We start from the raw sequence: 17859 nt of genomic DNA, 5'->3' as shown, positions 1-17859 counted from the left end.
CATACGCACACAGAAACAACTACAGGTGACTCCTGGCGAGCAATCTAGAATACCCTCCAGTCGTCGTCCGCCGGCCGTCTGAGTCCGACGGCCGGTGAATACGGTTTTCAGGCGTCGGACCAGGTGACGGGCACGACGCCGACGTCGGTGTCGAGCCCGAGCGCCTCCCACACGGCGGCGGAGGTGTCGACGACGTCGTCCTTGCAGCCGTGGTTGGAGTCGCACTCGTCCACCACCCGGGCCTCCACGGTGCGCCCGTTGCGCTTGCTGGTGATGCGGATCGTCTTGTGGCACCGGCGCCCGCCGTCGTACCACCGCGTCGACAGCGCCGCGATCATGTCCTTGTCGCTGTGGTACTTGCCGTCGCACGCCGCCGGCCCGCCGCCCTCCTGGCCCTTCTCGAAGCCGTTCACCGTCATAATGCCCGGGGTGCCCCCGCCGCCGCCGCCGTGGCCGCCCGGCTTCGACGGGCAGTGGGGTTTCTTGTGCTTGTGCCGCATGCCCGTCTCGGGGCCGTCGCCCTCGGCGTCGTCGCACGGGTCCGGCTTGGCGTGGTGGTGGTGCCGGGCCACCGCGCTCGTCGACGCCTGCAGCAGGATCACAAGCGCGGCCACGAGCACCAGCTTGGCGCTCGCCATTGCTGAAGCAGCGAAGCTCCTCCTGCCTGCTTAATTATTTGCTAGCCTAGCTTTGCACTTGCCTTGCCGTGGCCGTGGGTACTGAGCTACTGGTGACGAGTTTATATAGGCGCCCGCGTATGTGTGCACATGTGCATGCATGGCGTCATTTCTGTGGCTCCTGACCGACCTCTGGCGTAAGAGCTTCCGGATCAATGTCCTTTTCAGATGAGTGTAGTACGAGGGAATTTGACGAGTAAGATACTCTGTCGGCATGCTCGAGACAGGGCCTGATTAAAGTGGCCCCGAGTGTACCTCGAGATGAGTTGGTTTGGATTACATGGTGTCGCCATTGCTCCAGCGTTAATATCCGAGGGCAGAACGGGGCATGTCGCTCTTCGCACAGAGATGGTGTATCAATTTTTACTAGTACACAAAGCTGATTGATCGGCAAGTGCTTCCATATGAATGGGTTTGGGCATCATTACCGTTGAAATTTTGGAGTAAAAACCGACAAGGCAATGGGTGTATAGGTCGACCAATCTCTTTTTTTTGGCAAAAGTAACTCAGGTCTATTATCAAAGTTTATCGAATGTGCAAAGCACGTCAAACGTAATAATAAATTATATCGAGACTCCAAGACACCAAAACGACCACCACTGCTGCCAGAACGAGCCGCCGCCGCGCCGTTGTCGCCGTTCCCCTATCGGAGCCGGCTAAATTATATCGCGAATCCCGGGAAGTCTTCGTGCACGTGCCCCTAAAGGCCAGCGCCCTAGAGCCACACTCGTCGTCATTGAACCCTTGAATACATCTGAAGCACCTGGCAGCAAATATCGCCACACGACGAGAAACCTTAACCTTACCGTCCCAAGGAGATGGCAGGAATCTATGCCGGAGCTCCGTCGAGTCGACTATGTCCAATTGGACGAACTCAAGAGGATTGGAGACCAGAAGACAAACTCAAACAAGTGTTGCATCCGTCCGAGCACCGCACTTACGAGGACTAAAAAAAAATCCTAACCTAAACTACCAACCAAAGCGGAGGCACCGGGATTCTCTTCCCTGCCACCGGCCGTCTGAGCGACAGGTAGAGGGGAGGTGAATCCATGGGCTCGATCGGTAGAGTTTGAAGAGTAAAGTTTGCCCTAGCCATTAAGGGTTGCGGGAGAAACCTAGCTAGGGTTTTCTAATTAGGAGACGATAAGGCTTCGATCTCTCCATAGACCAATCTGTACCTAGCACCACATAGTGATCCATACAATAACATTTCATATCAAGATTTGAATAAATAACAATGGCAAGCATATACACCCTTTGTCTCATAATGTAAGACATTTTTTGACACTTGTAGTGTAGTGTCAAAAAATGTTGTAGTGTAGTGTTAGAAAACGTCTTACATCATGGGACGGCGGGAGTATTTCATAAGAAAACTTGTGCATTTTAATAGTGAACAGTGCATGTAACACATGTTTTATTGTGTACCTCACATGTTAAAGTATATCATCTTGGACTTTTATACGTATGCAAACAAGGCATCTATATATGCATGTGGATTTTTGTTTAGAATTTTTTTAAAATTAATTTTCCGATTTTTGAATTTTCCAAAAAGGCCTCCATGACGCCTGAGCTACAAAAACGACTTATCTGCGGCGCACCCCATTTTAAAGATAAAACACACTCGATTATTTCCCTCAGTCCCAAAAGTGTGGATACTAGAACAATCCCCTACATGCCACTGAGTGGTTGTCGAACTGAAGTTAGAGCATCACCTTCATTGCCGCTAAACTGGAAAATCATCGCAACAACGATTTGGTAGGGGCCAAACGGTGATTAATTGTCACATCAACTCTTGTGCAACGAAATGACGCTCTCCTCAGTGGCAACGGCCTATTGTTCTCTAGTGTCATTTTTTGTACGAACTCTTCTCTGGTGTCATCGAACAGAGAGACATTAGCAAGCAACTTAATTAGTTAGAAACACACCAAAAAGTACCTAGTCCCCATGGAAAATATCGAAGCATTATCCCTGAAGTCAGAAAACCCAAAGGTGATGTTGCACCAGCCCAAACAACATCATCAGTTGTAAACAGTAAACAAGGAGAGCAAAGAGTGGAAGTGGATACGATTCCACAGATCCCTGCAGACCCTTCTTTTTTTTACATGAAGATCTATCTGGCAACTTTATCGGTCCCGAGAAGAGGGCAGGCAAATCGATGTTTTAGCACAACAGAAACGCTTGTTGTCCATTGAAACGATTCATCAATTTGCTGCTGAAAAAACAGTCGATGTCAAGATGCAGCAACGGTGCCCTTTTCCGCAATATCCACATGCCACTCTGAACTAACTGATTCATGGGGTTGTTTTAGGTTGTCGTTCATGGCACTGAGTACACATCCTAATGCAGATTGAGGTGATACCTTTACAAGATCAGAAGTTCAGAATAAGTGAAAAATAACAACCATTTCTGCTGCTATCTGTCAGGGCAAACTAGGAAGTAGAACTTTGTCGAAGGAGAGAAGGCTGACACGTCCATTATCAACTTGACAAAATTTAAGAGGAATGCCGCCACACTTGCTTTCGATGGTTTCCAGTTCATCCCTTGATGGTGGTTTGTCTCTGCACCAAATCGAGTAAACAAGAGCTATGATGGAAAGAAATATCATTCAAGAGATCATATGCATCCAAACACAAACTGCTAAGCCCAAATTCATATATTCATGGCATTTTTTCGTGTCTCCTTGCCTACTTCTATAACTTTTTCTGCAAATTTGTGGCTTCACGTGTTTCATTACCCACTACATGGTTAGAATCACTATTTATTCTGTTGGGGAAAAGTTTGTCACGAAAATGAGAACCTGTGATAGGGTGTGACTGATGGATATATGATAAGCATATAAATACAAGAAATCATGATTGATTGCACATTTCGATTGCAAGACATAGCTCAGCTAAGTAAAAATCTGATTGGACACCAAAAATTCCCTATCAGCTTGGATACTAAGCTTAAATTATATACATTAGCTCGAACATTATAACCACCGTGATAACAGAGCAAAGTATTAAATCTATGTATATGTGCATACAATACATTAACAACACAAAAGAGAGATATCCATGTGCACAGAAAGACAACCAATAACACCTGATAGATAAATCGTGATGCCTAAATGTGCAGAAGTTTCAGAACATCCATTTCAAACCAGAAGAGATTAAAATCATATCAAACACACAATGAACAATTTATGCACTCTTGTAGAAAACCTTGTGATCCTACACTGCCATTTTAAACAAACCTTGTGAACTACTGTAAGATGAAAATGCACTAGTTTATAAGCACAAATGCACGTGAGAAAAGTAACATTACCTTAACATAGATAGGAAGAAACAAGGGGCTCCAGGGGATGACTTTCTAAATTTGCTATTTGGTAGATACACTTCAAAGGATGGATGCAACCCATCTATGTGCATTTCTTTGAGTAATTTCGCGATGCCGCTGCGGACACCGTCGGCTCTATCGAAGCTCTGGTTAGTGTCAGGCATACTCTCCAGGGAATCAGTGGTTTCACAAGTAGGGTTATGCTTCATTGTCCAGGGGACACCATATCGTCCAATAATGTAGCCAAGCAACTTCAAGTGTTTGTAAGCCTGGAAGGCATCCCACGAGCACCCATATTTTCCTCCTGCAATCTTTCCATAGATTTCTTCCATTCCTATTGTCCCATCCTCATCATCGAGAAAAATCAATGCCCCTCTTTCTGCCAAAAACCTGCATAGTTTGGTCAGCCAACACGCCTTAGCTTGCAAGTCAAAGTATTTGAAAACAAAAGGCATGCCATGCAATTCATCCAATGAACATTTGAGTGCTGCATAGTGTAATTATTGCACACCGTTGGGTTAAACAAGCACAATCATATTGATTCAAGCATGAGGACTCCAGGATATTCTTTATGTGCATGATCAGAATTCAAAAGACTGCTATTACACACGTGGACAAGATTAGGAGATCGTGCCTTCGGCAAAAAGATGACATTACTGAACATCGTAATTCGCTGGCAGCTTGGCACATGGTTTGCCGTCCGAAAAGTAAAGGGGGGCTTGGGGTTATTACTCTGGAAGTCCAAAATGAAGCTCTCATCCTCAAGTACTTGTTTAATTTTTTTAATCGTGCTAATATACCATGGGTGGACATGGCTTGGCAAGCATACTATCAAACTGATACGCCTCAAGTGTGTGGTCGGGTGGGACCTTTTTGGTGGATAATTTCAGAGCTATCACTGCATGCGTCCCTTAGGATAGTAAAATAATTGTGTGCTGGAAAGACAGATGGATGGGAGATCTTGTAGCTGAGAAGATGCCAAGGCTTTTTTCATTTGCTCTAGACCCAGATATCTCACTTACGGAGATGACAGCTGCAACTTCGGTGGAAGACTTGGCAAGTTTCTTTGCAATCCCAGTCTCCCCTCAGGCCTACTGTGAGCTTCAGGAACTGCATAGTATGTTGGTGGAGCTTCGTAGTGAGTCTCGCTTTGGCACCCAGCTAGATACTTGCACGTTTAAATCCTCCCAGTCTGGAACCTACTCTTCTGCGGGATATTATAAGTTGATGTTCAGCTGTGTCCAGGTTTGCCCGTTGTTTGAACTTATTTGGAAAAGTAAATGTTTGCCAAAACAGACGGTTTTCATGTGGCTATTAACTCTGGACCGGCTTAATACAAGAGACATGATAGATAGAAGACACTGGACGATTGAGTTTGGGGTGAATTGTGCTCTATGTCAAGTCAGTGTCAGAGAGTCTAGAGAACATCTGTTGTTTAACATCAATGGCCCTTGCTCCATAGAAATAGTTTCATCTGCCTTATGGAACATTTCGAAGCACTGTAATGACTGGATCTTTGAAATAAAAAAGGTTGCTTCACTTGTTGGTTGGCGCAGAAGATTGATTAATTAGTGACCTGAACCTCATCACATTTAGAGTTAAAACAGTGGAAGTGGAGCCACTGAAAGCTTGGATTGCGTCTATTTCTTAAACCCGCGGTTTTCTCTAGTTTCCATTTTATTCTTTTTATTAGTATAGGCTCCTCTCTCTTTTACTGTTCTGTTGGGGGCCATCTCAACCCCCATGTAAAATATGTAAATTCCGTTTACTCTTCTTTTTAATGAAAGTTATACCGGGATTCCCCTACTGTTTGCCCGTAAAGAAAAAAGAACTCCAGGACATGCTCCGCATTTCTTAGATGAAAGACGTCATGCACACGGCTTGGTAAGAAGCCCCGACGGCCACGGTAGCATATCACAGAGCAAATAACCATGTTCTACTGTCGCGGCATTTCATCAAACAGGTGGCGTACCCGATCTCCTCGACATTGTAGTCGAGCTTGCCGCCGCGTGTGACGCCGGTGGTCAGCCAGAGCTTCCCCTTGCTGTCCAGCACCTCCGCCGCGCCGGCCTCCTCCACCCACCGCGCCCGCGACGCCACGTTCCTGCTCCGCAACATACGCAAACCCGCTGAACGATCCACAAGCGCACCAACAGATCAACCGCAGGAGGAGAGCCGAGAGCACGCACCTGAACTGGACTCTGGAGGACGAGGGCGCCTCGTCCGAGAGGAAGGGGTTGAGGTGGTGCTCCTCCCCGTCGTCTTCCGCGGAGGCAGCCCCGGGAGCGCGGCCCCTTCGCCGCCGGTCTCGCGCCGCGGCCGCCATGGACAGACAGCTCCGCAACACTGGAAAATTCAACGTCCCGTCACACTGGAAACGGGCCCCCAAAAGAGGTAGGCTCCACGCACACGTGGGCCAAGGCCAAGATAGCGGGCCCTGACAGGCGGGGCCCAAAATAGGGAAGAGACGTATCTTCCTTTTTATCGCGAGACCTCGTCTTCTCCCCCTTTCGCATCCTTTTCATTCAAAACAGGCAGGGCAGGGAGAGGGGAGGAGGTGGAGGAGGAAGCGCCGAGCGAAGAAAAAAAATCGAGTGAGCGGGCCGGCGGCGCGGCGCGGCGGCTGCCTTCTCTGCGCGTCCGGTCGAGCTCGGTTCGTCGGGTGAGCGCGGTACGTCCCCCCATCTCCGCTCGTGTCGATTTGCGCTGGATTTGCCTCCGCGGTAGGCGCCGATCCAGCGAGGTAGTTGCGGGCGACGAGCTGTTCTTCGACTCGTCCCCCAAGCCGACGGTCCCTGGGTCGAATTCCTCCATTTCTTGGCAGATTCGCCGTCGATTCGGTGCGGCTACCTTAGGAATTGGGAATCAGGGGCATCTGTGCGTGCGCTGTACTGCTCGTTTCGTGCTCTGGCTCGTGGACGGGTCTCCGGCTTGATCCGTCCTACGGTTGCTGAGGGTCGTGGTGATGATCCCCCCGATTTTGTTACTGCTCGTGGTTCAGTTCACTGCCCCAGATGGGACTTCTTTTTTTTAGTTCAAATTTCGTCAAGAACGTGTGGTTGGATTTTGCATTGTTGGCCCTCGGTAGCTTTGTCGAGATGGTCCAAAGTTTGATCTGACATCTGAGCATCGTTGTCCTTGATTTATTTATACTGCTATAAGATGGTCACAGGGTAAAATGCTTGCTGATAGTTGACACTTGACAGATAGTTTGTGGTAAAAGCAAGTAACTGTTGAATCACGTCTCTTTCACTCTCAGGTCGATTCAAGAGCTTAAGGGAGCATGAGTACTGCCAACGGCACACGGCGTGCCTCCAGAAGGCAATCACAAGATGCTGATAAGGTCGTCGTGAACTTGGTCTCAACCCCCCCAGCGGCGGGCAGCCGACGTGGAGTATCGACCTCTAACGCTGGCGCGCGCACCTCACCCATTGATGTGGAAGCCCTCGAGGATGAAGTGCAGGTCGTATCAGCTTCACAAGTGCCTCCTCAGGTAACTTCGCGAGGCAGTAAGCTCGTAGTGATGTTTAAGGACCATGGTGTATACATTCACTTTTCAAATAGGTTTTGTACTCCCTCTGTAAACTAATATAAGAGCGTTTAGATCACTACTTTAGTATTCTAAACGCTCTTATATTAGTTTACGGTGGGAGTACTTCTTATGATTCTGACGCACACAAGCTCTTCATATTGAGGAAGAGTATTACAACTTGGTTATTACATGAATGTGATGCACCATTTCTGGCATTTATATCGAGTCTTCTTGCATTTTGCAGAGGAGGAACCGGAGACCCAGGAGGCAGCCTGTGACAGTAGTTGATCTCGATGTACATGCTATCCGGCAAGGTTAGTTCGCTACTTAGTCTTACTATGTTGCATTCTGTAGAGTTGTTTTGGCTTCTAACATTACGGAAATTGTTTGGTATATTCTTCATCATTCTATTATCATCTGCCTAATCAATTCTTCTGGAATTATCCAATTTATAAAAAATCACCTATATCATGCTGCTATGATGACCGTAAGTGCTGATTATACAATGTGACATAAGTTTGCTTTCTAGTGGGAACAGACATATATAAGCTATGCTGAAAATTGGACCCGTGGCTAATTTCCTATATAATAACTTCCTGTTGCAACGTGATACATATATATTGATGCTGACTCTGGAAACCACAACTGGAAGTTGTAAAATATTCCCTCCGTCCCAAAATAAAGGACTCAACTTATTTTGGGACAGAGCGAGTATTTGTCAATATGCTATCTGACTATATATCACTGTCATTTAAGCCTCCTTATCTGCCTCATTGTTTATTCAATCAGGAGTGTCTCATGATGATAATGCAACAGTGCTTTCTCATAACACAAGGAACAAACGCCCAAGAGTTTCCCCTGTAATAAACATCTCTCCAGAAACAGGAGAAGGGTCCAGCTTACAGGTATTTAATTTTTTTTGAAGGGATTAAACTCTCTTAGCTTTAAGTCCAGTTTGATGAATGATTAGTGATTACTTATTAGTTGTTCTCTACTTTGTCCTTTATGTGAATAACAGCTGGTATCTAGTGCACGATGCACCCCTTTGTTCGTTCTATAGAGTTTTGCATTATGTTGTCCTTTTAGTGGACTAAGGGTGTAACTATGTTTGATTAAGTTGAAAGAATTTCTCGTTGTATGTTTGTCATACTTGCAGTTCTCTGATGATGTCATATAGACCTGTCCAGGTTGTTCTCGAGTGGCCAACGGTTAAGACTCTTGGTTGGCACTGAAAATTTCGTAATTGTTAAATTTCAAGAAGCATTTTGCCATCTGTTATGTAGGTGCAGTGTACTAACATGTTTACCTTATACTCCCTCCGTCCTAAAATAAGTGTCTCTGCTTTGTACTAACTTTAGTACAACAAGTTGAGACACTTATTTTAGGACGGAGGGAGTAGTTTATACCTTATGCTATAGGATATTTCCACCTAAGAAAGCTGCTCTATACATTCCATCCTGCCTTCCAGTTCCTACTAGCATGTTGCCTCGTGATTTGTGCTAAACTCTAGCTACCTGCGTTCCCATTCTTGGCAGTCAAAAAATGCGGGGAAAACTAGCAAAGAGCCTGTGAAGGTGGCTCCAAAGGAACCCATCTTCACCTGCCCGGTGTGTTGGAACAAGTTGGACGAGCCCGCCACAACAATGTGCGGCCACATCTTCTGTACAAACTGCATCAAGCAAGCCATCCAGTACCAGAAGAAATGTCCTACCTGCCGGAAGCACCTGAAGATGAACAATTTCCATCGCATTTACCTTCCTAACACCTCCCGTTAAGGTGAGCCCTTTCAGTTTCTATACACCTTAATCTGTTGAGCTTCAATTTCATCAGATACAGGTCCGTTCGATGTGTTAAAATGAACCTCTGACTTTGAAATCTATCGTCAGGGTCAGGAGTCCTCCCAGGGAGAACCATGGTGGATCTTCTGCTTGGGAGCATTGTGTATCATCATCACCTAGATGAATGTATGGAAATGGGTCGGTAGGAGTTCATCGTCCTGATGACCGGACTGGATAACCTTCTGCCTGAAATGGGTTAACCTGATAAAGATAGTGGATAGCCTTCTGCCTGAAATGGGTTTAACCTGATAAACAGAGTGGATAGCCTTCTTCTGCCTGAAATGGGTTTTACAAATTTGCCTGTAGCCTTCTGTATATTGTTTGCGGCAACTTAAAAATGTTGTATGTATTAGGCTAATAGCCTTGTACCCTTCTCTTCTCCATAGTTGGTCGATGTAACTGCATCTGAGGTTGCACATTTGGTATTTCTGTTCAGTGCCGTGCTATGTTCTGAAGTGGCTGCCCTGGCATTTTATCAGCTACCATACTGCCCAGGGTAGGTATGGCTGAGGACGTAGGGGAACTTCATAGTCCTGCCAGGGAAAATATCTAGTGCTACCGTCAATTAGGTGATACGGTGCTACAGGTCTGCTGGGGCCGTTAGATCTGTAGGGAATGGTCTTGATCAACTCAACCTGCTGTTTACCTGTGCCCCCTAGAACATTTGCATCCTGCCCCTCAAAAGAAGCATGTGTTTGCAAAATCTACTATATCTCATTCAAGCTGTGGTCTGGCTAAGTGCAGTACAGTATCGGTACATGTTGACCGACTAGGTGCTTGATAACTACTCCCTCTGTTTCAAATTATTTGGCGCAAAAATGGATATATTTAGAACTAAAATACATCTAGATAATTCGAAACGGAGGGAGTAATAAATACATCAAATATTCAATCGGCAACTCCAGAGGAGGTGAGAATCATTAACAGAACTGGTACATAAAACCAACGAAATCAAACTTACGCACTTTCAACACCTACAAGCGAGAATCAGTGTTTAATTCATATAGAGTTGAGTTCCAAAATGCTAGAAAAAACATTCCTGCACAATTTTGCCACATACATCCTTCCACGTCAAGACCAGGCAACAACGAATATTAAGTGAAGCAAATAAAATCCTACAAGCAAAACTAATCATGCTGCTTTGATTCAACTGAAATATAAGCAACAAGAGCATGCAAAACAGAGGAGATTACACAACACTAATAGCACCTTCAGGAAGCACGTAGGTGTCCAGTAAAGCAAACCACAGGCCTGGCCCAGAACCGCCAATACATTCAGCACCGCTGCTGGAAGATGCGGAATGAGCTCCAACCTCCGTGGCTGGCGCTGAGAAATTGACTTGTAACTCTAGATTGAGCGTGGTTGGCGGCGGCGCCTGGAAATGTCCTATGGTGGCCGCCCGTGCCGGCAAGGTCGTCACCGTGGTACACTCGAGTGGCTCGGACAGGAATCGACCGAACGACACCGACTTCCGCAGCGCAAACATCCAATCCAAAAATCAAATAAGAAAAATCACGAAATCGAACACGAGAAAACGCCCCAGATGCGTACGACGAAGGAGGCGATGTCTCTTACCCGATCGTTGTTGCGTAGGGTCTCCGGCCCCCGCGATGCGGTCGGCTCCAGCGACGGCTCCCATAAAAATGACCGGATGTGAGCGAAGGAATCAACACGCGCGAGAGCCGAGAGAGCCCTATAATCTGCGCTGGATCGGAACTAGCAGGGTGGATGGGGGCATGCCACGGTGGCCGGCGGCGATGCAAATCGATTGAGGAAGAGGCGAACAGGGAAGAAGGATTTGCAGCTCGTCACTGGTTTGTAGAATAAACGAGGGTGCCTTCTGCATAATTTGCAACGCGAAGTGAGCCTACTCAATCCTGTTCCTCCAGTTCAGATCCAACGCTTACCATGCTCTCGGATAAGGGGAGCATGTACTGTAGCCGTATCACCAGACGTCATGCCAACAAGCACACACACTGAAGTAATTTTGTTTTGTAAATACAACAGTTATAAATGTCAAGTATCACAGACTATCACAAGCGCATCCAAACTATTCCCTATCATGGGTTTCTTCATTCTGAAAAGATGCATCACAATTGATCCGCTGACCACTTGCAATATTAGGCCTAAGAATTTACTATTAACTAGAACATCTACTTTAGGCCTTTGCTGGCAGCTTGTTCATTATGGGGCTGATCTTTTCGTCAGAGAGCCCCCTTTGGGGGTCAACCTTGTAGGTTTCGTAGAAGTCCAGCATTTCCATTGAAATATTCTTCACCTGGGTATTGCAAATGAATCTCGATCAATTTGATGGGTATTGTGAGGGGGAAAGGGGGTGTTCACAAACATGCGCTCACAATGTTCATATCAACATGAAGTTCTTCAAACCATGAAGTTGTATCCTTATCTTTAAGAACACTGGCAATGTATATACAAGCCAATGCAATCATATAGGGAGGCTGTACGAGAATAAGGTCCATTTTGTAAGTATCATTGACAAGGCCCCTGCAAGTAACCATGACTGATCAGAATAGATATATGCCAAGTTGAAGATTAAGCATGATAGAAGCATTTCACTTGTATTTGTATTCCATGTGATCCCAGATAAAAGCTATCGCTTTATTGACTAACTGAGTAACTGTGCTGTAATACAGAAAATGAGAAGGAAAACCCAGCTGAGGTACTTCTATCATATGTCCCTACAATCCTACAGGCTACAGTTCTATCAAGGATATTCAGAACATCAATGCCAAATGTAAATACCGTTGATAAACTCAAAATATATATTAGGAGAAATCCTGAAACAAGGATACCAAAAGATAAGTCTGCTTTCTCTGGGGCTAACATGCTCATGTCATAAAAACATTTGTCTAAGAAAAGCTACAGTAGATGCTTTGAGTGACATTTGGTGGTTAAAATCTAAATATCTACTGTAGCTTTTCTTAGATAGAAAGGTCAACAAAGCACAAAAAAAAAATGCGACTGTGGTTGAATTATAAAGGTCTAGAAGTTCAATTCCAGAATAGCAGCATTCACAAATCAATTTAATGCTACACGGCATAGTTTCATTCATGAAGCAGTGCTTACCAGGCAAACTGTGTCAGGTCTGTTACGCCAGCATCCTGCAATAAACTGCAAACAGAAAATCTCTCTTAGGGGAACAGTTAACTATAAGAGGCCCCCTACTACCAGTGAAGAAATGTCATTTGTTACTCTTATAAGATATCACAGGAAACAGAATCATACTGTAAAAGAGGACGATAGGGATGGTAAACAACTAAGTAATAGTCAAGCGCTTCCAGGAGCTTCATTTCCATTTCAAGAATATCCTTAATTTCAAATCGGTACTTATCATCAGAACCTGCTATCAAGGGGAACAACTAAACCGTTAGTGCAGCTCTTCCAAGTAAACTGTGTACCTGTATGATCATGATTCATGAGACTTACCACACATCTTTTTTATGTAGAAGACGAGAAGCCTTGCTTGCACTGTGCTCTCCTCTACCTTCGATGCTAAATATAAACAAGCTGGGGCTACCAAACGAGGGTCATACTCACTCATGCTCTTTCTGTAAAAAGATTCAGCATTAGGACACAAGTATACCTGCTTACGTAAAGTACTAAATTTGGTTTAGAGAGAAATGTAGAAACAAGCAAACGAAATAAACCTTCATGTCCAACTTTTGCTCACATGAAGTATAAAAACACGAGTTTGATCCTCGATGTTCAGAACACTACCAGTTGAAATTTATAGTTACAGAAAATTTTCATAGTACTAGGTTTAGCTGATACGCATGAGTTCTGATTGAAGCAAGTTGAGAACCATTATAATAAATAAAGTATACAAACATGAGTTTGATCCTCGATGTTCAGAACACTACCAGTTGAAATTTATAGTCACAGAAAAGTTCCATAGTAGTAGGTTTAGCTGATACACATGAGTTCTGATTGAAGCAAGTTGAGAACCATTAATATCTACAATATCACGAGTTCTGATTGGGTGATTGGAGCAGCGTGAAATCTTACAGGGTTCTGACTGAAGCACTGAATTTCCCATCAGAACAAAGAAAGAAACAGCAAAACATCATATACAGTCATAGTATACGAAACATCCAGTAAGTTGACCATCTTAGATCCTAGGGGAACACAGCACCTTGCAGCCTAAAAAAGTAGTATCATAGTTTCCTTTCTCCAGCTAATTAAAATGATAGTCAAATTTAGGCAAGAAATCAGAGACCAGAGGGGTGGGGCACTCTTTCTTCGTGATGAACAGAAAGAAACTACATATCCCATGTATCCTTGTTAGGTGAGAATCATACCTTGTATAGACACGCCTGAAGTAAGTGATGGCAGTAGCTATGACTCTGAAATAGCAATGATTTAAGATGATCGGCATCACGAGTTAATCCCAGAAAAAACGAGAGGAAAATGTACTGCGTATTAGTGGACAAATGGCAACTCTAATCTTATAAGAACAGCCCCAACAAACATGTGATTAATAAACAGTACAGATAAAGCACAACAAACAATGCCACTGAGCCAGTGAATCCTTTTTTTTTTGTATGAAAGCAAGTAGCTTATATATCAATCTTGAAGTTGAAACAAACTATGCAGAAATATTATAAGGAAGGTGAAACCTGATGAGCGAAAGTATGAATGTGTTTATCGTAATACTGTAATAAGTCAACAATTTGTACGCCAATATTTACTCTCTCTGTAAACTAATATAAGATCTTTTAGTAGTGATCTAAACAATCTTACATTAGTTTACAGAGGGAGTATAACACTTGTTGATATGGAAGTAGCCACTTCAGTAAAGTAACCGAAAATATTTATTAGTAGATAGACGCAAGCATTGCTTTCATTTTCTTGGCAAGTGCAAAACACTATGGAGATCTCCTTGGTTAAGCGTAGAAGGAAAGCATGCTAAGTCCAAAATAGCCTAAATGCAGAACATAAGTTTTGTTGGTTCATTAGAGTCCAAATATGACATTACATAATCGAAAACAAAAGTGCAGGCCAGGCAATGGATCCAAGGTCCAACCTTTGTCTAACTTTCACCTGCTGCGCCAACCGCCATATATCTGAAACCAACAAATGCTTTACTCCGTAAGAACGAAATATTGCAAATCAAGCAAACTCTAAAGTAATAATTTGTGGCCGCTGCAAATGGAAGGAAATGAGTTGCACTGGACCCATGCTGATGGTAGGAACTGCCAATTAATGAACACAAACAATTGCCACAACTTGAGATCACAAAAATGCTGTTATAAAACAAGGAGAACACGAATTTGTATTTCTGAATCAGCAACTTAGAACGAACATCGTACGATCTGTTCGCTCTTGATTCGACGGGTACGGTAGGGAATTGCCCAAAATTTGCGTCACGGTGAATTTTTACACTGCTGAGAAACTAAAGTACAGTAATTTGCATCAGGGGCGAGCAAGGGACGGGGATGACGCTGGCGGAGCTCACGTACGGGAGGACATGTGGATCTTGACGAGGCGGAACTCCTCCGTCGTGATGCCGCGCTCCCGGTCCGCCGCCGGCACCAGGTCCACGTCCTCCGGGTCCAGAAGCTGCTTGCTGCTCGCACCGGATCAAGCGCGCGCACACAACACGCCAAATTAGATTCTTCAATCAATCCGCGCCATCACGGGCAAAGACCGAATCGATCGACACCGGGAGCTGGAGACTTACGAGTGCGACGACGCCCAGAAGTTGGCGGCCATCCTTGGCTGGCTACGCCGGCGAGCCTCGCCGGCCGGAGCGGCGGAGCCTCTGCGAATTCGGAGTTCGGAGAAGAGGGGAGCACGGCACTCGAGCAGCAGCGACAGGAAGGATTGCGACTCGCGAGTTTTATTTTCTTTGAGACAAATTGCGACTCGCGAGGTGGTACGCAGTTCCGTTGGGGCCGTGCCCATACTTATGGGCCTTATTAGGGAGCACCGTTGGCTCCAGTTTTGAGCAATTGGACAAAATAATATGCTTTTCTTTTTTGTTTTGGAAAATTATGTCACTAATTCGACTAAACAAATCATGTCACTAATATGTAGAATCAGAGGTAACCTGTCAATGATACAAAATTTTCATTTATTTCAAACCGCTAATGGTTTGGTTGAATTGACGGAAGGCTTTCTCTTTTTTTTTCTTATGTGAACAATTCTTCTATACCCGTGAACATCGGTTTATTAGGCATGCACATTTGTGCTGAAATACATGAATATTTTTTTAAATATGCGTACATTCTCTTTGATGAATGGACAGTTTTTTCGAAATACATGAATCCTTTTTGTAAATTAAATGAGCACTCATTTGCTAAACATGAATTTTCCACTTATTTTTATCTATGTTTTATTTTATATTTTGTGAGATATATACATGGGCATTTTTTAGAGAGTCATGAATGTTTCTTAAAGAGTCATTTGTTTTCATGAGATTCATGCAGTTTATCATACACATGAACATTTTTAAGTTGAAAGTACAACAAAAAGTTAAATAAAAAAGGGGAGACAAAAATAAAAGTCAAAACTTAAAAAACATAAATTTTTTTAAAAAAACAAGAGAAAAGAAAGAAAAATGGAATTCGAGAAAAAGCAAAAAACATACTGGTACGGTCAGAGTTTGATGGCTTCCAGATAGACTGCAAGACGAGACCGCCGAGATAGATGATAAGTAAACAACACATAAATATGGATGTTTCTCTTCTCCTTATTCCTCTCAACACATGTGTACAGTTTCAAAGCCCTCTTCAACCGAGAAAGGAGTTTTGGCTCTCTAATGTCTCGGGTCCCGGAGTTCTCAAAAATAAAAACATACTTTGAATTTAAGATAAAAGAGAAAAGTGGACATGTCAATCTATGTGTGATCCAACATACATTTAACTTATTGTAAATATATATTTTCACTTGCTGGCTGCACAAAAAAGTGTTAGTCTATTATATATATCGAACAGCACATCTATTTAGATCCACATTTTTGCCTTCTTTTATGTAGCCGTCAAATCAGCATTTTTCTATGAAAGTGTATATGTGATTGTGGAAAAACTTAAGAACTTTCTGAAATTTTAAATTTTGGTTTTCTATGAAACTTAAGGGACCCAGGCACCCGAGTTCATTTAGTAAATTCGTCTGTAGTTATGGCCTATAGAGCAACTAGGGAAGTGCCCACTCTGAAGCACAATACAACACCATGTGTATTTCTCCAAAGCTAGGATGTACTAAAACTGCTTCAAAAAGTTAGAATAAAGGATCATTTCCAAATACTCCGGTCTAAACATGAATACACTACATTATCGTCTCCCCTCCCTCGTGTCGCCCACCGAGCGGGGCGAAACCCTAACCCCGCGCGCCTCTCTCCCCTGCCCGACCTTCCCTCGCCGCCGCCCGAGGCAGCTGCCGCCGAGCAAGCTTGGCGCGCCGTCGATGAAGGTGGCGGCGGGGCCCTCGCCGCCTCGCCTCGCCCGTGGGGGGCCTCTGGATCTGGGGTGGCGGCCCCGGCTGGTGTGGCGCTGCTGGCTTCGTCATCCGGTGCCACGGGCGCGGGTCGGCTGTTCTCGGCCGTGTGGACGGCGAGATCCCTGAAGAATGCGGGCCAGCACGTGACGGCGGCAGCTCCGGCTGCGTCAGATCTGGCCGTCCTCACTGCCCTTCTGCTTCATCGAGCTCCTCCCCCTAGATCCGACCTGCCTCGTCATGGGATCCTGATCTGCTTCGGGTGGGAGCAGGTGTCAAGGATGCAGGACCGGGGGAAACCCCAACCAGCCATGCCGGCGGGCGTCGCGCACCTTCCTGGAGGCGCCGTTCAGGTCTTGCCCCCCATCCCCTTCCCCTTTGTCTCCTGGGAGAAATCCTCAACTTTGTTGGGCAGCGACGACTATTGGGGAACGTAGTAATTTCAAAATTTTCCTACGCACACGCAAGATCATGGTGATGCATAGCAACGAGAGGGGAGAGTGTGATCTACGTACCCTCGTAGACCGATAGCGGAAGCGTTATGACAACGCGGTTGATGTAGTCGTACGTCTTCACGGCCCGACCGATCAAGCACCGAAACTACGGCACCTCCGAGTTCTAGCACACGTTCATCTCGATGACGATCCCCGGACTCCGACCAGCAAAGTGCCGGGGAAGAGTTCCGTTAGCACGACGACGTGGTGACGATCTTGATGTTCTACTGTCGCAGGGCTTCGCCTAAGCACCACTACAATATTATCGAGGACTATGGTGGAAGGGGGCACCGCACACGGCTAAGAGAACGATCTTAGAGATCAACTTGTGTGTCTAGGGATGCCCCCTGCCCCCGTATATAAAGGAGCCAAGGGGGGGGGGGTGCAGCCGGCCCTAGGAGGAGGCGCGCAGGAGGAGTCCTACTCCTACCGGGAGTAGGACTCCCCTCCCTTTCCCTAGTTGGATTAGGACTTGGGGGAAGGAGGAGAGGGAAGAAAGGAAAGGGGGGCGCCGCCCCCCTCCTTGTCCAATTCGGACTTGGGGG

The 17859-nt window shown here is 45.3% G+C and overlaps 3 protein-coding genes across 4 annotated transcripts; 1 reads left to right on the top strand and 2 right to left on the bottom strand.

The window, feature by feature from the left end:
• Window positions 1-3002: 3002 nt before the first annotated feature.
• Window positions 3003-6429, bottom strand: LOC123104287 (uncharacterized). The gene is made up of 4 exons (XM_044526106.1): window positions 6185-6429; window positions 5968-6099; window positions 3984-4385; window positions 3003-3235 (listed from the first exon to the last, which is right to left on the bottom strand). Exons 1-4 carry the CDS (start codon window positions 6319-6321, stop codon window positions 3097-3099), a joined length of 810 nt encoding a protein of 269 aa, XP_044382041.1. The 5' UTR covers window positions 6322-6429; the 3' UTR covers window positions 3003-3096.
• A 30-nt stretch (window positions 6430-6459) lies between these two features.
• Window positions 6460-9800, top strand: LOC123104288 (E3 ubiquitin-protein ligase RNF4). Its single transcript, XM_044526107.1, has 6 exons — window positions 6460-6666; window positions 7255-7488; window positions 7772-7841; window positions 8317-8432; window positions 9063-9303; window positions 9414-9800. Exons 2-5 carry the CDS (start codon window positions 7279-7281, stop codon window positions 9300-9302), a joined length of 636 nt encoding a protein of 211 aa, XP_044382042.1. The 5' UTR covers window positions 6460-6666; window positions 7255-7278; the 3' UTR covers window position 9303; window positions 9414-9800.
• Window positions 9801-11342: 1542 nt separating this feature from the next.
• LOC123104285 (cyclin-C1-1) lies at window positions 11343-15304 on the bottom strand. 2 transcript variants are annotated; one of them, XM_044526104.1, is made up of 9 exons: window positions 15067-15304; window positions 14846-14952; window positions 14410-14449; window positions 13685-13729; window positions 12813-12934; window positions 12612-12729; window positions 12453-12497; window positions 11723-11870; window positions 11343-11643 (listed from the first exon to the last, which is right to left on the bottom strand). In XM_044526104.1, the coding sequence occupies exons 1-9, from the start codon at window positions 15288-15290 to the stop codon at window positions 11524-11526; spliced, it is 969 nt and encodes a 322-aa protein (XP_044382039.1). In that variant the 5' UTR covers window positions 15291-15304; the 3' UTR covers window positions 11343-11523. The 2 variants fall into 2 exon arrangements, with proteins under 2 accessions (XP_044382039.1, XP_044382040.1); XM_044526105.1 differs by having other exon boundaries at window positions 12612-12726.
• Window positions 15305-17859: the final 2555 nt, after the last annotated feature.

The sequence above is a fragment of the Triticum aestivum genome, chromosome 5A (assembly GCF_018294505.1).
Source record: "Triticum aestivum cultivar Chinese Spring chromosome 5A, IWGSC CS RefSeq v2.1, whole genome shotgun sequence".
Taxonomy (NCBI): domain Eukaryota; kingdom Viridiplantae; phylum Streptophyta; class Magnoliopsida; order Poales; family Poaceae; genus Triticum; species Triticum aestivum.
The sequence above is the reverse complement of the archived record's forward strand: the minus strand, read 5'-3'. Positions and strand labels throughout refer to the sequence as shown.